The sequence below is a fragment of the Schistocerca serialis genome, chromosome 2 (assembly GCF_023864345.2).
Source record: "Schistocerca serialis cubense isolate TAMUIC-IGC-003099 chromosome 2, iqSchSeri2.2, whole genome shotgun sequence".
Taxonomy (NCBI): domain Eukaryota; kingdom Metazoa; phylum Arthropoda; class Insecta; order Orthoptera; family Acrididae; genus Schistocerca; species Schistocerca serialis.
The window spans coordinates 966,562,027-966,582,568 of NC_064639.1; the positions used below are offsets into that span (position 1 = coordinate 966,562,027).

The 20,542-nt window shown below is 43.7% G+C and overlaps 1 protein-coding gene across 1 annotated transcript in view; it reads right to left on the reverse strand.

Moving 5' to 3' along the window:
- LOC126458359 (uncharacterized) overlaps positions 1 to 19,746 on the reverse strand; it is a 108,181-nt gene extending 88,435 nt beyond the window's left edge. Inside the window, exon 1 of the mRNA XM_050095329.1 lies at positions 19,100 to 19,746. Within this exon, the coding sequence (XP_049951286.1) occupies positions 19,100 to 19,231 (132 nt within the window). The 5' untranslated portion in view covers positions 19,232 to 19,746. The remainder of the gene's footprint in view (positions 1 to 19,099) is intronic.
- Between the last annotated feature and the right edge of the window lie 796 nt (positions 19,747 to 20,542).

Sequence of the window (20,542 nt, forward strand, 5' to 3'; positions counted from 1 at the left end):
ACAATTGAAGAAGTGAATACATAACTGTGTACAGATTGACTGATTGATTGAGAGGGGTATGGGACCAAGTGGAGAGGTCATTAGTCCCACAGTTCCAAAGTGAGTTACAGAAGGAAGGGCATCTGCTACAAGTGGACAGATCCAGTCAAGGGACTCAAATTATAAAATAATGAACATTAAACACACCCAGTAAAAGCATAAAAGGTGAGACCAGATCTAAAAACTGGGAAAAAAGGTCATGCGGTCACAGACCGAGAAGACTGCAAAAGTAGTTCCAATCACAACCAACCTGCCCCTGCTCCAAGACTACAGGAGAACCTTATATCTTGAAATAAAAACCACTTTCATGGAGGAAACTGAGGACCAGGTCAACCGTCTGTGGATCATCTGCTAAGTTGATTGCCTGCAGGCTGCTCATGGAGTCTGAACAAATTAAAACACATTGCAGGGAGGCCTGAGAAACAAAAAGGAGGGCCCTGTGAATAGCTAGAAGCTCTGCTGTGAACACACTACATGATCCCAGCAATAAATGATGCTCAAAGCCAGTAGAAGGGGTGAAAGTGTATCCCACCTTATCAATAGTCAATCAGTGTAAAAGATGGTGGCACCCTGAAACTCTGCAAGGATAGCACATACAAGACGCCAGTAAACCACAGGAGCAACAGAGACCTTAGGACCTTGGAATAGATCAGTCCTAATTCGTGGGTGAGGGGAGGGGAGGGGAGGGGAGGGGGGAGGGGGGGAATGGGAGGAAAAACACAAGGTGCAGTCCAGTGAGTGGAAATGGAGATCCCAACAGAGGAAAGTGAGAAGCAGGCCAACCAGCAATCCCACCCATGGGCAGGTTTTAGGAACGAGACATCTCTCATTGGCGAAGAGCACAGGGTACACAGGATGGTCAGGGACCTGGCGAATGGCAATTGCGTAAGAAACAAGGAGTTGGCTCCGTCAAATGTGCAGAGGGGGAATCCCTGCTTCTGTGAGGAGACTATCAACAGGACTGGTGCGAAAGGCTCCAACAGCCAGATGCACTCCCCAATGATGGACAGGGTCAAGGAGTTTCAAAGTGGAAGGAGCTGCTGAGCCATAAACCTGACTGTAACAATCTAGTCTGATTAAGACCAGAGCTCGGTAAAGATGGAGAAGAGTGGAACGGTCTGCACCCCAAGATGTGTGGGCCAGGAGGCAGAGAGCATTAAGCTTCCGCAAACATGTAGTCTTTAGGTGGTGAATGTGGGGCAGCCATGTCGGCTTGTTACCAGAGAGGCCCAAGAAACGGGACTGTGCTACAACATCGAGGAGCTGGTTGCCTAAATAAAGTTCTGGATCGAGGTGTACTGTGGCTCGACGACAAAAATGCATAACCTGCATTTTGGAGGGAGAAAACTGGAAGCCACGGGCAGTGACCCACACAGAGGCTCATCAGATGGCGCATTGGAGCTGGCGCTCAGCAGACGTTACCGAGTGCGAGCTGCACCAGATGCAAAAATCGTCAACGTACAATGCCAGAGCAAACAGAGGCCCAACAGAGGTCGCAAGCCCATTGATGGCAATGAGGAAGACTGTGACACTTAGCACAGAAGCCTGTGAGATACCATTCTGCTGAATCTGTGGACGCTGCCAACTCAAACCTGGAAGAACCAGTAAGATAAAAACTTGTTGATAAAAATCGGAAGGGGACCATGGAAGCTCCAGTCATAGAGGGTAAATAAAATGTGATGGTGCCAAGCCATGTCATACACCTTACGTAGGTCAAAGAAGACCGCGACAAGGTGCTGGCGGTGAGTTAAAGCCTGTCGAATGGCTGATTCCAATCAGAGTACATGGTCAGTTGGAGATCGCCCTGCCTGGAAGCCACACTGATACGGAGACAAAAGGCCCCGAGATTCGAGTAGCCAACATAATCTGAAGTAGACCATTCTTTTGAGCAGTTTACATTGTACATTCGTAAGGCTAAATGGAGTGGGGGTGGGGGTGGTAGCTGTTGAGAAACTTTGGGTTTTTCCCGGACTTAAGGACGGGAATAGCTATACTGTCTCACCACTGTGACAGAAAAATCACCTGTGAGCCAAATGTGGTTGAAGACCCTGAGGGGCTGTTGCCTCTGGGGAACATCCACGTGTTGGATCATCTGGTTGTGGATGGAATCCGGCTCTGGGACTGTGTCTTGTGAAGAGCTAAGGTTGGTTGGTTGGTTTAAAAGAGGGGGGAAGGGATCAAACTGCTAGGTCATCGGTCCCTTGTTCCGAGCAAAACAATGCCACAAGGGTGAGAATAAAACAAGCAAGACTGAAAACACATAATGGAGAGAAAGGAAAAACCACAAGAACAATGGAAGGGCAACAAACACTTAAATAGAAAAAAGGGGAGAAGAAAACCACAGCAACGCAAGAAAAGATAGAAGAGATTAAAACAATAAAACAGATTACCATGGCTGGCTGACCATGAGAATAAAAAGGAGATGCCAGCCATCTGCATCACATTAGAGCCTCCACCCTAAAAGCACTACGATGAAGGACACAGAGGGTCAAAGGACGTGTGCTAAAATTTAGATCAAATGATAAAACACAACCTCATCAATAAAACATAAAACTAAATCAGCCAATGGGATGTTGTCAGATAAAATTAGCGGCAACGAGTCCAGTAACAAAAGATTTCCTCGCAGGGCAGTCAAAGTGGGACAGTGCACCAGAATATGGCCCACTGTCAACCGGGCGCTACATCGACACTGAGGCGGGTCATCACGGCGCAGGAGGTAGCTGTGGGTGGCCAATGCAGAGCTGGCGGAGAACCACACAGTCCCTGCGAGAGGCCCGCATGGAGAACTGCCACACATTCATAGTCTCTTTAATGACACACAGTTTGTAGTGTGTACTGAGATTATGCCATTCCGTCTCCCAAAGCCGATAAACCTGGCGATGTAAAAACAAATGCAGGTCAGTTATTGGAATGCCGATCTCCATAAGTGGTTTCCACGTAGCCTGTTTGGCCAGCCTGTCACCAAGTTCGTTGCCTTGGATTCCGACGTGTCCTGGGGTCCACACAAATACCACTGAATGACCAGACTGTTCGGGGCATAGATGGACTACCAAAGGATGACAAGGGTAGCACTGGTCGATAGCATGTAGGCTGCTCAAGGAGTCAGAACACGGAAGAAACGACTCTTCAGGGCATGAAAGGATGTGCTCAAGAGCACGAGATGTAGCCACCAGCTCTGCAGTGAAAACACTGCAGCCATCGGACAAGAAATGCTGTTCAATATGTCCTCCATGGACATATGTGAAGCCAACGTGACCATCAGCCTTCGAGCCATTGGTGTAAACCACTTCCTGGCCTTGGTACATGTCAAGAATCGAGATGAAGTGACAGCGGAGAGCCGCGGGATGAACTGAGTCCTTTGGGCCGTGTGAAAGGTCTAGGCGAAGCTGCGGCCTTGGTGTACACCATGGAGGTGTACGCGATTGGACGTTGAATATCGGTGGTAAAGGCAAGGACTCCAGTTCAGATAGAAGGGAGATGAACCACCGTGGATGGGAAAAGGAGTTGATAATTCAGATGAGCAGGAGAACTATAAACGTGTGCAACATAACTGGTGAGCAATTGTGCACGCCTGACCTGCAATGGAGGTACTCCAGCCTCCCCAAGGACGCGGGTCACTGGACTCGTCCTAAAAGCTCCCATCACTATTCAAAAGCCACAGTGGTGCACTGGGTCGAGTAAATGCAACGCTGAGGGCGCTGACGAGCCATAAAACAGAATCCCATAGTCAAGGCGGGATTGAACAAGGGCTCTGTATAGCTGCAACAGCGTAGAGCGATCTGCACCCCTGTTGGTGTTGTCCAAGCAGCAGAGGGCATTGAGGTGCTGCCAGCACTTCCACTTAAGCTGATGCAGGTGAGGAAGCCAAGTCAATCGGGCATCGAAAACCAGTCCTAAAAATCGTTACGTCTCGACTACAGTGAGGGGATCGTCAGTAAGGTGAAGTTCTGGTTCCGGATGAATGGTACGACGCCAGCAGAAGTGCATAACACAGAACTTTGCAGCTAAAAACTGAAAGCCTTGGGCTAGAGCCCTGTGGATGGCTCCCTGTAGGTGCCACTCAGCAACAACAGTACTGGTGGAGCAGTACGAAATGCAGAAGTCATCTGCATAGAGAGAGGGTGAGACGGACTGCCCTCCAGCTGCTGCTAGACCATTAATGGCTACTAAAAATATATACACTCAATACAGAGCCCAGCGGGACGCCATTCTCCTGGATACGGGGGGGAACAATGGGAGGCACCAACTTTGACACGGAAAGTACGAAGTGACAGGAAATTCTGGATAAAAATCGGGAGTGGGCCTCAGATACCTCACTCGTATAATGTGCCAAGGATATAATGTCGCCAGGTGGTGTCATACACTTTTCGTAAATCAAAAAAGATGGCAACAAGATGTTGGCATCTGGAAAAGGCCGTTTGGATGGCAGACTCAAGGGACACAAGATTATCAGTGGTAGGGCGACCCACGCAGACACTGCCCTTGCACGGAGCCAGTAGGCCATGTGACTCCAGGACCCAACCCAACCTCCAAACACACCATACATTCTGCAGCTTACAAAGAACATTGGAGAGGCTGATGGGCCAATAACTATCCACATCAAGTGGTTTTTTGCTGGGCTTGAGTACTGGTATGATGGTGCTCTCCCGACAGTGTGATGGAAAGACGCCATCCCACCAGATCCGGTTGAAGATCACGAGAAATGTCGCTTGTAGTCAGATGATAGATGTTTGATAATCTGATTGTGGATCCGATCAGGCCCAGGAGCTGTGTCGGGGAAATGTGCAAGGGCAATGAGGAGCTGCCACACTGTAAATGGGGTGTTATAGGGTTCACTGTGGCATGTAGAGAACAAGAGGACTTTCCCTTCCATCCACCGTTTGAGAGTCTGAAAGGCTGGGGAGTAATTCACCGACACAGAGGCACGAGCATAGTGCTCAGCAATTGCATTTGCATCGGTAGATAACACGCCATTTAAGTTAACACCAGGAACACCTGTTGGGGTCTGGTACCCAAAAACTCGTTTGATCTTTGGCCAGACTTGGGAAGGTAACGTATGGCACCCAATGGTCGACACGCACCTCTCCCTGCACTCCTGTTTCTGCCTTTTGATACGCTGGCGAATGTGACCACGGAGCCGTTTAAAGGCTACGAGGCGCTCCAGTGAAGGGTGCCACTTATGAGACTGTAGAGCTCGCTGACACTCCTTAATTAGCTCAGAAACTTCCAGCGACCACCAAGGGACTGTCTTTCGCCGGGGGCACCCTAAAGAACAAGGGATCACGTTTCCCGCCGCAGAAACAATCGTTGTAGTTACCTGCTCAACCACCACATCAATGTAACCATGTGGGGGAAATTCAACGGTGACAGCACAGGTGAAGGCTTCCCAGTCTGCCTTGTTTAAAGGCCATCTGGGAAGGTGTCCACAGGCCTGACGACGGGGCAGTGACAGGCAGATGGGGAAGTGGTCACTACAACACAGGTCGTCGTGCTCCCCAGTGGATAGATGAGAGAAGGCCAGGACTGCAAACCGAAAGATCAATGGCCAAATATGTGCCATGTGCCACACTGAAATGTGTGGCAGCCCCTATATTAATGAGGCAGAGGTTGAACGGAGACAGTAAAACTTCCTGGCAGATTAAAACTGTGTGCCGGACCGAGACTCGAACTCGGGACCTTTGCCTTTCGCAGGCAAGTGCTCTTCCAACTGAGCTACCCAAGCACGACTCACGCCTCCTAATCAAGTTTCATATCAGTGCACACTCCATTGCAGAGTGAAAATCTCATTCTGGAAACATCCCCCTGGCTGTGGCTAAGCCATGTCTCCGCAATATCCTTTCATTCAGGAGTGCTAGTTCTGCAAGGTTCGCAGGAGAGCTTCTGTAAAGTTTGGAAGGTAGGAGACGAGGTAATGGCAGAAGTAAAGCTGTGAGGACGGGGCATGAGTCATGCTTGGGTAGCTAAGTTGGTAGAGCACTTGCCCGCAAAAGGCAAAGGTCCTGAGTTCGAGTCTCGATCTGGCACACAGTTTTAATCTGCCAGGAAGTTTCATATCAGCACACACTCCGCTGCAAAGTGAAAATCTCATTCTGTGAGACAGTAAATTTTCGACATCTCTGCCTCGGCCAGTAAGAACTGTGCCACCCAACAAGAGGTTATGAGCGTTAAAATCTCCCAAAAGTAGGAAAGGTTTAGGGAGTTGACCAATCAGTGCAGTCAATGCATTCAGGCGTACTGCACCATCTGGAGGAAGATATATGTTGCAGACAGTTATTTTCTGCATCGTCCTTAACCTGACAGCCACAGCTTCAAGAGGGGTTTGACGGGGCACAGGTTCACTGCATATTGAGTTCAGGAGAAAGACACCTGACGCTCTATTATAGTTGTTACGGTTCCTGTAATATTCCTTATAGCTACGGAGGGTAGGGGTCCACATTGCCGGGAACCAGGTTTCCTGGAGGGCAATGCAGAAAAGAGGTATAAAACTTAACTGTTGCCGTAGCTCATCCAGGTGGTGGAAAAAACCGCCGAAATTCCACTGGAGGATGACGTTATCATGAGGCTGGGAAGCCATGAAGTGCAAAAGGAGGCAGGTTATGCCTCAAGGTCAACTGCTGCCTCCGAATGAGTATTTGTAGCCATTTCTACAGTGGATGAGGCATCAGTGAGCTCCACGTCAGCAGGGGACACTAAGATCTCCACTGCATCCTGAGATGCAGAATGGATAGGGCATGGTGGTGGAGCCATGAGAGGGCCCTGTTTCTTAGCAGACTTGTTCTTAGTTTGCTTGCTCTCTCACTTATCTTCAGGGACTTGCTAAGAAGATTTCTCCGCAGCAGCTTCAGGCATGGAGCAAGACTGTGAAGCTCTTCGTCCAGCATCTTTTGACTCCTTGAGCCACTGGTGAGTGTCCGCCATGGCATTAGTGGAGACCTTGGGAGAGAGGGCCCCAATGGACCCCTTCCACATGAGAGGAGCCAGAGGAGGCTATTGCTTCTCCGGTAGGGGGGTGGGGACCAATGTCCCCTGCGTTTGATTTATGTTACTTCTTCTTCTCTGTCTGAGGTGGAGGAGAGCGGGGCACAGGGGAAGTAGAGGCTTCTGCAAGATCGGGAACCAAAAGAGAGCGGGCGAACTTGGGGCGCACAGATGGTGCACCTCGTGATCGAGTGGTGGTAACAGTCTTCTGGCGGGGGAGATGGCGGGGAGAGGGGTCCCAGGAGGGAGCCCGATCACTGGCAGTTTCCGCAGAAGGGTGGCATTTCTTTGGCCACGGAGGGGGAGCGGATCCCTGAAGTGAGGTCATGGGAACTGCAGGGGAGGGGGAGACGAGAGTGGGGTAGGGCTGGGGTAAGAACAAAGGGGGGGGGGGGGGGGAGGAGGAGGAGGAGGAGGAAAGGAAGTAACGGAGACAAAAGTTGAAGATAGTGACACTGGATGGAGTGTCTCATTCTTTTGGCAGGCCTCAGCATAAGACAGATGATCCAGGGACTTGTATTCTTGGATCTTCTTTTCTCTCTTGTGAGCCGGGAAATCCGACGAGCGAGGGGAGTGGCCGTCAGCACAACTGACACACACAGATGGTAGAACACAGGGGCTTCTCTCATGGAGTGGTGGCCAGTCACTACACAAAGGGTCTGCCATACAATGGGAAGACATATGCCCAAAATGCAAGCATCGAAAGCACCGCATAGGTGGAGGGACGTACAGCTTCACATCACATCTGTAGCACGTAACCTTCACCTTTCCTGGGAGAGTATCCCCCTCGAAAGCCAGAATGAAGGCACCATTATCAGTGCAGTTGTCTTTGCGACCCTTTCGCACGTGTCGAACAAAATGAACAACACTCCACTCCACATTAGCCTGGAGTTCCTCATCAGTTTGCAGGATGAGGTCCCTATGGAAAATTACTCCCTGGACCATATTCAGAGACTGGTGAGGAGTGATACACACTGGAACATTGCCAAGACTATCACAGGCATCAAGGCCCGCAGATTGGGTGGCAGAAGAAGCTTTGATCAACAGGGAGCCCAATCGCATCTCACTAAGAGACTCCACTTCACCAAACTTGTCCTCGACATTTCCCACGAAAAACAATGGCTTTGTGGCGGTGAATGTGTCCTCAACCGTCCTAGTACAGACAAAGTAACGGGAAAAGGGTTTCATCCCAAGACGGCGAGCCTGGCCCTCCTCCCATGGTGTAGTAAGGGAGGGGACAGTTGCCGGGTCATATGAAGCAGCATTTAATGATAATTCAGCATTCGAAGAGACGGCTGTTTGAGAATGGCCAGATTTTTGCAGCTTGATACACTTCATGTACCAAGCATCTGCCATGATACAACCCACTCCGATCAGGGGCTCTCCCCACAGGTGCCACCCAGCCACAGCGAGGGCCGTCCGGCATAGTGGCCATTGCGGGGAGTTCTGATGCTCTGACAAGATAAGCAACCACTCTCTGGAATACATGGGGAGGAAACAGCTCAGGTATCAGTAGTGGGATCCCTGTGTTGTCAGGGGGCTCAGCCATATGGGTAAATAACAGCCCCACCACATGGACTGGCTACATGTGCTGGTGACCTAGAAGGGTGGAAGGGGGCTATAGTTGGGAAGGGAGAGGGGAAGGAAGGGGGGAGAGGAATTCACACCGTAGGTGCTAGAGAGGGAATTCTTCCCCATATGGCTCACACTAAAAACAGGAAATTTTGAAGTGGAGGTCTAACCTCAAGTGGGGATCTAAAAGCCAAAAGATTGAAAGAACAGGCAAGAGGAACAAAATTGCAACCAATACAGGTAACCAGATGGATAGCCTGGTCGACATAAATCAAAAAACACTGAGAGAGGGGAAGGAGGTGGCAGCGGGGAAGAAGTGAGAATAGGGAGAGAGGGGGCAGGTTGAAGGAATTGCAGCCAGGGGCGAAGAATGGGCCGTAACAGCTCAGGGACCCATGTGCGCCATGCACGAACTCACGAAAGAACCATGAGCCCCGCCGGAGGAGGGGGGCTGTCTACAGAAACAAACTGATGTTGAGTGTATGGAAAGCAAGAGGGACATTGTTATAGTCAGGAGGTTTCATGATGATACATTTCAAGAAGTAATTTTGAAGAATTCCATCAGGTAAAGCCAATTGTTATCAAGGACTATGGGATACGGGAGAGCTCAATAGCACTGACACCCAGTTGCAGTGACAGCAAATGACTAGAAACAAACTGAAAAAATATTATCAGAGTGTGTTTTGCAATTCATTGCATGTTTCAATGCACACATTCTGTACAAAAAATATGGCAGTGAAAAAAGCAGATTGGAATTCATTATTAATCTTGGGGAATATCTGTCCGAATCCTCTCCATAACAAGGGTTACCAATTGGACATGCACCTCAATCACCAAAAGTGAATTGTCTTGCAGCCAGGCATTTTCTAGAGGTTTTGCCATGCACAATGATGAAAAGACCAACAAGGATGTATGGAGTATGCATTAATAGTCCTATGTGCAACATCACATTTTAAAATATTTGACACAGAAAACAATCTGTAGTAACGCAAAAAATGAAATTTAATTTCTCTTTTTCATTCCATAGCACTTCAACCTGTCTTCTGTACTGGTCCACAAACTAAAATGAAGAAAGAAATGTTTTAATGACTGGGTAAGACACGTGGCACTAGCCAGTGCTAGCAGAAATTGCCAACTGAGGCAGAGGAGCATGGCTGAAAAATGTCTACTTAAGGGATTAAGCTGATGTGCTCTAATTAGATAGGTTATATTATAAATAAAAGTATTGAAGCTGGTAATTACTTATGCCTCCACAGCCCCCCCCCTTCCCCCCACCACCACCACCACATACCACTCCGAACTCTTGTTGCACAACAACCACTAGTAGGGTGAGGCTGCCTGTTGCTAATACCTAAGTGTGTAGAACTTCTGTGTCCTTTTGCTGTTGCTGTTTCTTACTTCATTATTCAAGCTGATGTGTTCTGATTATGTGGGTTGTGTTATAAATAAAAGTAGTGACAGTGACAAATATTTATGCCCCACAATCCCCAGCTACTTACGAATGCCATTGTTAAACTGCAATACTTGATTAAATGTAACTATTTGTGGAATAGCTGACATGATAGTCATCAACAGACATAAAGAAAACTGAGAATGTTTCTAGCTTTTGAAAGATTCCTTCTTCAGAGTCAATGGAATATAAACATTTCAAAACTGTGGCGTAGTCCCAGCCTACTAAATTGTGCTGAAACTGTGGCTGTGTGTGTGTGTGTGTGTGTGTGTGTGTGTGTGTGTGTGTGTGTGTGAGTGAGTGAAACCTACATCAAGACTGGGAGGAGGATTACTTGTGTACACACAGAACAAATATGGGGTCCCTAGATCAAGTCTCCATCTGGCACACAGTTATAATGTGCCAGGAAGTTTCATATCACTGCACACTTCACTGCAGAGTTAAAATTTCGTTCTGGATATTTTTTAATTTCACAGGTTGCACACAAATTTTTTTTAAAGTCTTGTTGGTACACATGTTCCTGGTGTATGCTGGCATTTTCAGCTGTTTTGAATATTTAGTTTATTGCTGACAGTCTGAAAGTTTATGTATATTTACAAGTGTTCAGCGAATTTTTACCTTTGAAAAAGATGGATCAAAGAATTTGCTCTAAATTTTGTTTGAAACTGGAATAAAGTACAATACCGCATTCGTACTGTTGCCTGTGGCTTTTGGCAAATCTACTATGAGTATGACAAGAATTTAAGAGTGCTATAAACATTTTAAATAGAGTCAAGAAGATGAGCACAACGACCACCCTGGACATCCTACTACATCAATTACCGATGACAATGTGAAAGGTGTAAAGAAAATGGTTTTGGAAAAATTGCCGAATCACCATTAGAGAGGTTTCTGATGATGTCACCCTATCCTTTGGCTCTTGCCAAGCAATGTTTTGGGGAGTTTTGGGCACGAAACATGTAGTAGCAAAGTTTGTTCCTAAATTGTTGAATTTCAACCAAAAATGACGTTGCATAGACATTGCTCAGGAAATCCTGAATGAAGTCAACAATGATCCAGAACTTCTATAGAAGCTTATAACAGGTGACAAAACATGAGTACATGGGTATGACGTTGAAACCAAGGCCCAATTGCCCCAGCGGAAACTGCCTGAAGAACCAAGACCGAAAAAATTTCAGCAAGCTCGATCTAATGCGAAAGTTCCTCTCACTGTTTTCTTCAATTGCAATGGGATAGTACATTATGAGTTCCTGCCCTAAGGTGGTACTGTCAATAAGGAATACTTCCTAAAAGTTATGCGCCGTTTGCATGAACCAATCTGAAGAAAATGACAGGAATTGTGGGAAAACCACTCATGGAAATAGCATCATGCCAGAGCTCCCGTTCACACCTCAATTATGTTGCCTCAGGCACTGCATTCATCGGACATGACCCTCTGCGACTTCTTTCTATGCCCAGGGCTGAAGGGAACCATGAAAGGACGTTAGTTTGCCACCAATGATGATATAAAAACAGAATCACAGGCAGAGCTGAACATCATGATGAGAAGTGAGTTCCAGAAGAGCTTCCAAGACTGGAAAAACTGTTGGCACATGTGCATTATATCTGAGGGGAATTACTTCGAAGGGGACAAAGTTGTTGTTGATGAATAAAAAAATATTCTTAGAGAAACAAAAATTCTCATTACTTTTTTATCACACGTTTATGCATTGTATTGACAATCATTTGTCTTTTAAGTTACTGTTACCTTAAATTGAGATCTCCCAAACTTACAGTACAAGAATGGTCAAAAAATTACATATAGAAATTAATCATCAGAACATTCAATGTTTTGGACAGAAAAGTGATATATTAGTTCAAAATTTATAAATTTGTTTATACTGTTTTTGTTAAACTTGTTATCTACGATGGGTTGAATTCTAAAAATGTGCTGGAAAAAATTACACCATATAACTTGTTTCATTATTTCAGTAAATTTATAGCCAACAGTACTCAAAACCTTTCACCACCCAGAACGAACAAACAAGATCAGAAACCAAAAATTAAAAATCAAACTTTGTTATTGTTGTTGTTAAGATCTTCAGTCTAGAGACTGATTTGATGCAGCTCTCCATGCATCAAACTTTACAATACAAAATTAATGACCCTATAAACAGAAAACAAAAGATGATAATCTACACATTTCATCCAATAGCCTACTGGCTATGGGAGCAGTCTAGAAAAAAATTAAGGTCTGTTTATATGCCAGCATCGATCTACTTCCATTATTAGTAGCAGTAACTCAATTTACTTTTAGTACAACGATGTCTGCTTCCACCGATATATCTGACCAAATCAGTGGAATTTCCAAATAGTTTCCAAAGCAAAACACAATCTGAATATCATACGTTCCATGCTACTTGTATTTTCTAAATCAACTAACCCACTATAAAACATTAAAAGTAGTACTGCATTAAGCCTAACATTGCGTAATATTTAAGTAAACAAGCCTATGCTGTTCACGTAAACAGTGGCCCCAGGAGAGGATCATAATGATGCAGATGATGCAGGCAAAGGTGACAGTCGATTCTGATATGTCACGACTGCCACAAGCAGCAGTCTCAACAAATACATCAAGTCTCTTGACAACTTTTCCATGCCGGAAACAAGTTTCAAATGCCCTGTTTATAGAATTCTATAGGCTGGATGCATAGCCAGCAACACAGGAGTCTAGCATCTGACCAGTTGTCGAAAACTTTAATCAGTGAGGGGAACAAATGGAAATACAACGGTACAACACTGAGTGAATGTCCAATCAAGCTGCGCAACTGTTGCACAAATGGAAGCTGCAACATGAAGTCAGTCAACAATCTGAACATTCCCTGTCTGAACACCAGCATGTTTCAGGACTTCTGTGTGCTACGTGAGAGGCACTCAAAGAGCCAATAACAACCATCTGGCCAAGGTGAATCACTTGCCTTTTGTATTAGACAATGTCTTCTGATGCAATACGACTGTTGAGAACTTCATCTATAGGCAGCTATTGCTGGAGCCCACGGCATATTGTATACACTACCTCTTCATAAAGAAAATCATGAGATGGGAAATATGCTGTGCGTCAGTTACTTTCTGTGATAAATGAATGAAAACAGTTAATCTCTAAATTATGTTAATGAGTGGAACAGCTGACGTAATATGCCTGTTTGTAATGAATAATGCACAGTCACTTTTAGTCATTTTGCTACTGAAGTCATCTTTCCTGTGTGGGGGTGCAATACAGGGAAATTATTTGTTTCTATACAAAATGCTCACAATAATTTCTGCACTCCCTCTTTTGAATGTGTTCATTTACGATGCATGCTAAAATAGGTTCATGTGAGTAGATGCTACAGGCTATTCCATTCAGCTGAATCCTACCTCATAGAGGGAGGTGTTCATGAGCTGTGCATAGTGTGGTTGTGCATTATATTTAAAGAATAACCCATAACCGATATGTCTATTTTAAGCCTGGACAGTAGGCTGGAGGATACTTTCATCAGGACAGCAACGAATGATGTACAACATCCTTAAATGATAAGCTGGCTGGCTTGCCACTGTTTCTGCTCAATCTTTGAAACTGCATGCCTGAGACACGAACTGGTACCTGGTCCCATAAGCTCTCTTCCACGACGATTCTCAGGCAGCGAATAAATCCCCCCCCCCCCCCCATACCATTGACCCTGGTTCTATTCCAGTAGTTCCCTTTCCCACCATTCTTACACTAAAGTGCTGCGGGCTTGTAAGGGATGCCTAGAGAATAACTTGCTCATGTGGAGTGGTTTGTGAACAGTGGAGAGTCATTCACTAGGGTTGTTGAGTGTGGACGACCAGTATTAGGCATATCTTCAATGTGGTGCATCACGTGATAACAGCTGAATGTTCACATCAGGTAGCTGTGATGTGAGACAATCTGGAGGGAGAACTTATGTTATCGAACCTTCTTGCTGTAAAATGACAATACACACATGGTATAGATTACATTAGATCAGATGCATTTTTTGTTCCAATAGATACACAGGGAAGAGTTACTCCAGGATGTAAAACATGTCAGAAAACACAAATACACAATAAATCTTGACAAAGACAAATGTATATGCTAATATACCTTCCACAGATACCAAGTGAAATGTTACTCACTGGTGTGAAATAAGTCAAAAAATCTTAAGGCTGTTTTCATCTAAAAGGTAACAACAAACTTTAAAAAAAAAACATGTAAATATTCAATACACTGAAGTGCAAGTGATAATTCTTAGGCTATTGTAGCCCTGTATCATTAAAAACAGAAAAATCATTTTATATTGTAAATGGATAGATAATAAATCTACTTGCCAAGCAGCAGCAGGGAAACACACACACAAAAGGGTTTAACTTTTATAAGCTTTCGGAGCCAGTGGCTCTTTCTTCTGGCAGAAGATTTGAAGGGGAAGAGAGCTGAAGGAGAAGGACTGGAGACATTTAGGGAAAGGGGTTCAGTTCAGAAAAGTCACCCATAACATCGGTCAGGGGAAGCTTACCAGACAGGATGAGAAGGAAAGACTATATACTTACAAACTATTACTTCATCTTAGAGGGGCAGACATCCAAACAGATCTAGGGTACGGCCATGGGAATCAGGATGGCTCCTTCCTATGCCAACCTTTTCATGGGTTGCTTGGAGGAGCTTTCCTAGGATCCATAAGCCTTCAGCCGCAGATCTGGTTCAGATACATTGATGACATCTTCGCCGTATGGACTCATGGTGAGGCTGACCAGTTAACATTCCTGGAATGTCTAAATACATTCACCCAATTAAATTTCACGTGGTCCTATTCTGAATCCCATGCCACTTTCCTTGATGTTGACCTCACCCTCACCGAGAGCCAGCTACACACTTCCAGCCACATCAAACTCACTAACAAACAACAGTACTTACATTTTGACAGTTGCCATCCTTTTCACATCAAATGTTCCCTCCCGTACAGTCTTGACATTTGAGGCAAACGGATTTGTGCAGATGCAGACTCTTTACAGTAATACACCACCACTCTCACTTCAGCCTTCAATGGACATAATTATCCCAACAGTCTAGTTCAAAAGCAGATTTCCTGGGACATCATATCCAATCCTGATACTGCTGATCCCTCCAAAAAACAACTTCAGAACACACCACTTGTCACCTAGTATTATCCTGGTCTCGAACATATTAACCAGCAACTTCAACAAAGCCATGACTTCCTAAAATCATGCCCTGAAGTGAGATCCATTCTGTATAAGATTTTGCCCAGCACACCTAGAACAGCTTTTCATCGCCCTCCCAATCTCCACAATATCCTTGTCAGACCCTATGATCCATCTGCACCGATCTCCCCACCCTATGGCTCCTACACCTGTGACCATCCCTACTGCAAGACTTGTCTTATGCACCTTCCTACCATCACCTATTCCAACCCTGTAACTGGCAGAACATATACTGTGAAACAACACATGTCATATACCAGATGATATGTAAACACTGTTTAGCCTTTTATGTTGGCATGACTAGCACCTAGTTATCAGCCTGGAGAGACAATATCCTGTTGCAGAGCATACTGTACAACATGACGGTCATGGCCTTGGTGCCTGATTCACCACATGTACCATCTATATTCTTCCCCCACACACCAGTTTCTCAGAACTCCACAAGTGGGAACTAGCACTACAACATGTCCTTGGTTCTCACCAACACCTGGCCTTAGTTTATGTTAATTTCTTCTGTCTCAGCATTTATTCATAGTAACTACTCCTTTCTCCACTCCATTTTAGTTTTCTACATCTTTCATTTTCTGCATTTTCTATTTTTTACCATCCCCCCTCCCACCTCTTGTTACTTACAATGCTCTTAGCTTTTCACTCTTATAAACTTAGGGACCAAGCGAGGTGGCGCAGTGGTTAGCACACTGGACTCGCATTCGGGAGGACGACGGTTCAATCCCGTCTCCAGCCATCCTGATATAGGTTTTCCGTGATTTCCCTAAATCGCTTCAGGCAAATGCCGGGATTGTTCCTTTGAAAGGGCACGGCCGATTTCCTTCCCAATCCTTCCCTAACCCGAGCATGAGCTACGTCTCTAGTGCCCTCGTTGTCGACGGGACGTTAAACACTAACCACCACCACCTCTTATAAACTTGTGCATGATATTTCAGTAGTAATCTCTGTTGTGCATATTACCCTGTCTTCCATCTTTAAGCTCTCAGGTTTTCAAATCTTGTCTGGTGCAGTTCCCAACAATTGGTCTTTCCTTCTCATCCCACCTGGTAAGTCACCCCTGACCCGGGCTTCTGGGTGACTTCTTTGAACTGTATCCCTTTCCCTAAACCTCTCCAGTCCTTTTCCTTCACCCCTCTTCCTCCCCCTTAAACTCTTCTCCCAGAAGATGGAGCCACTGGCTCCAAAAGCTTGTATAACTTGAACCTTTTTGTGTGTGTTCCTCTCCCACTACCTGGTGAATAGTTGTTTTTTTTTATATATCCATTTACATTATATTATCAATAACTGATTATTTTCATTGTCATAGAAAAATCATTTTACGACAATTATTTACAATGAATGCATTACTGCACTAAATTTGAACAGAAAACAGATTCTACATAATACTTGCATCAGTAAATGTTATTAGTAACACATACACATCAGTTCGTCCTGCAAAGAAAGTCATCAGTGGAAATGACTCTTCAAGGCACACTAAAGGACTGAACAGTCTACACAAGTCATATTGCCTCATTCACTATAGGTGAGACAGTTGACTCTGCACTGAAAGTTTAAGTTCATCCCCTCCCCCCCTTTTTTTTAACTGTTCAGATCTTCAAAATAAGATGCTTTACATCTTGTTTTGTGCACTTCTGTGGCACCTTTAGTATCCAGATGTATTTCTGTAGTTACTAGTGACCAGCATGCTTCCTTGTCATGTCAACTCTTATGGCTGATCACTGCTGATAGACTGTCACCTCAACAAAAAAGGGTCATGGCTAATCACATAAAGTCTGGCCGGCCCCTCCTACCAACACACTGACTACAAAAATTTACAGTTGGCCACCAAACAATGGACCAGACATATCATGGCCAAATAGACAAAAGACAAAGAACACATCAAATTTTACAATTCTTATGTATGATTGTAACATACATTTATTTAAAATAGGAATTTGAAAACCCCTCTTCCTCTCTGTAAGTTTAGAAACAATTTTTAAGCACATATATTATTCTATAAAACGTTTTGTAGGCTATTCTCTAGTCATCATTTAATCTGTCAATGTCAAGAACATTGTCTTCATAAGAATTCTAAGTATCAAAAGCTTTCCAAACCACAAAAGTTTAATTCTTAGAGCTCTGTTCAGCTATGTATATTTTAAACCTAGATGCCCATTTGAAATTAACTTTACTTCCTGCTTTTCTTTCAGACCATGTGGGGTTTGTTATTCAATTTGTCTGTTTGCTTGAAACACATTTAGCTGAAAAATCTCGTACAGTTTTTGAATATGAGGCTGACAAGGGAGGCCTATATGAGGGACACGCAATATGCATACTCTTGTCATTCAGAACACACAGTGCTCCCACCCATTTCCCAGTGCAACACTACAGATTACTAATTCTAAATGTTTACGTAATTCTTTTGTGGCATTCTCCTTATACTGATGTATTAGAGGAAGAGACAGTCTATTCATTGATCACTGTCTTTCAAACTTGTGCTTTTTTGAAGAATGTGGGTGCATAAAAAGCTAATATTTCTTCAAAGTAGAATGAAGCACTCCCCTCTTGATTAACATCATATATGAATACTTAAATAAGTATAATTAATAGTGAAGCATATAAATAGCTGTTTCTCCATTCCTTGCCTCTACCCACACCGTTGTTTTTTTTTTTTCCTTTTCTTGGCACTAATATCAATAAAACACAAGCAATGAATTTTGCACTACCAGTGAGACTCATCGTCATTACCATTAGGAATGATGGTGGCAGTTCGTAAGTCATCGCTTGTGTTTTGTAGATCTCAGCATGAAGAAGAAAAAACAAAGGTGTGGATTGAGGCATGGAACAGAGAAGCAACTGTTTGTATGTTACATTATCAATTAAAGCCCAATACTTACACGGCTGAGAAACAACAATTGTTACTTCCTCAATGGAACCAGCCCTGCACAAGCAGATTTAAGAAACCTATTAGATAAATTACAATGTGATGGTATTTTTGTATCTACAGGGTTGTCTTAACCAATGCTCAGTTATGTAACATGTACATAATAGTTTCAGACACCAAACAATCTACCTGTGAACAGTGTGTCAATTATTATTTCACAGAAAAGCTACATACTTATTCCATACATCTTTTATGGGCTAAAATGTAACTTTCTGGACCCATAACATAAATTCTCAGAGACATAAACAACATTTGAAACAGTGTCACTATTTAGAGTGCCATCACCCAAAGCCTTCAGATTATGTATACCACATTCAAAGTAAATGTGTAAAATTAATTGGTATTTCATTTTTGGTGCTAATCACGTGTGCAACTAATGTGACTATATATTTTGACCCGAGCAAAATTTAGTGTATCTGTATTGTTGGTTCGCATCAGATAAAATCTGTTCTGTTGTAGCTAGGCACGAATTTATCCTGTGTGGCCTTTGAACAAACAATTATCACTGCCTTTTTTACAATTTCATTTAAATGTGATATCCACAAAATGCAAGCTGATGTCATCTGCGAACAAAGTAATATTCTCTAAATGCTATAATTAACTGTGAATTTAGAGTTTTGCTTTCGAGTGTGGTGATATTAAAAAGGGTATTGGAGCGACCGTATTCGGGAATAACGTACATGATTATTGACTATAATGTGTGTTGACAACCTGTTTCACTAGTGCGATGATCTCGCAAACAGCCGATAAATTACTTTAAAACTCTAGACGTATGACCATATTTTCAAACTTATCGCAATTTTACACTGCACGGATTATAAAACTCTGTTTTGTTTCATTCACAACTAGGACACCTGCCACAACAAAAGAAAGCATACATTACAGAATCTTACCGCAACTGGTAGCAATGAATGGATTTTCTTCTGATAATTGTGTTTTTCATCAAATATATCAACTTTAAGGCCATCTGCTTTACCACAAAGTCGGCACAAATTCGGATCAATTTCCGGTTCCAAAACCATCATTTCCTCTCTTATTTCATTCCATGAAGACTTCGACGCCCGTCTACCGCGGGTGTTTGGTGAATACCACAGACAAACTTTATTGGTGCGTACCTTCCTTCCTATACGACTTCTACACTTTCTGTATACATTATTAGCGAAAAAATTTTGTAGGTCATAACGAATTTAGAGACAGTAAAGTACTTTATTTTAGCTTGTTTTGGGCTATGCAAAATTTTGTGGTGCTTCGTACCGAATAGGGAAATGTTGGCAGAATGTAAAGCACCATTATATTGTATTTCTAACGTTAATATATTTTCACGGTGTCTTTTAACGAATGGTCAAAGAACTGATCCAGAAATAAACCATATCAACAATGCACTCGTATTTTAAGGGGCCTGCACACGTACAGTATTTATTGACAACACTATACTGAAGCGACCTCGCACCATCAATAACATTAACAAAAATTGTCAATTGACGACGCGGTTTTACAAGGCCACGATGTCGAACACCCAAAAGAAAGCGTGTGCTGCAATTATATTAGCTATAACTTGCAACAGCAGGAGACAAAGAGGAAATGGATCCGACAATGGCTGAAAAAAGGAGCGATTGGCCACATATTAATTTACTGACAATCAAAACCATATATCCTTAAGATTTCACACTTTTTCCGACGAGTCTTGCACCGTATCGGCTCAACAAGTTATTAATTTTGAAACGAGATAAAACAGGGAAGCAAGATACGTAAATGAGAGACGCAATCGCAGCCAACGAGAAATTAGAGGAGTATATTTGATATTTCTGGCGACGTTCTGGTCATTCGAATGCTCTAAGTCTTGTTCTGTAATGTCAGGAAACACAATTACTATAATTCTATTAAATCTGTGAAACAATTATACCCGACTAGAAAAAATATTTTCTGACAACAGGTGTAAAACTTTTTTTTTTACGTTTTGTAATAATTTGGTGAAATTGAAGTGTATTTCGCACACCTCATACTAGTAATTGCAAATATATGACGTACTTTTCGAAGCGGAAGCGTTTTTCCAAACTGCCTTGTAATTCTGTCCTAATGTAAGCAGTGTCATAGAGACCCCTCCGTTCACCATCCGAAAGCGGTATGTGCTATGATTTGCCTCTCATAGGTCTATCAAAATTGTTTTATGTTAAAAGACCACTTGAAAAATTGAATCTGATGTACGATACGAACAAAGGCGAACTGAAAACAAAAGGCACACACTAAAACGCCTCGTGACTGATACGTGAAGCTGTCAATATCACAATGGAGAATATTGTCAAACCGTCAATACTTGACCTCACACGTTCAGTATG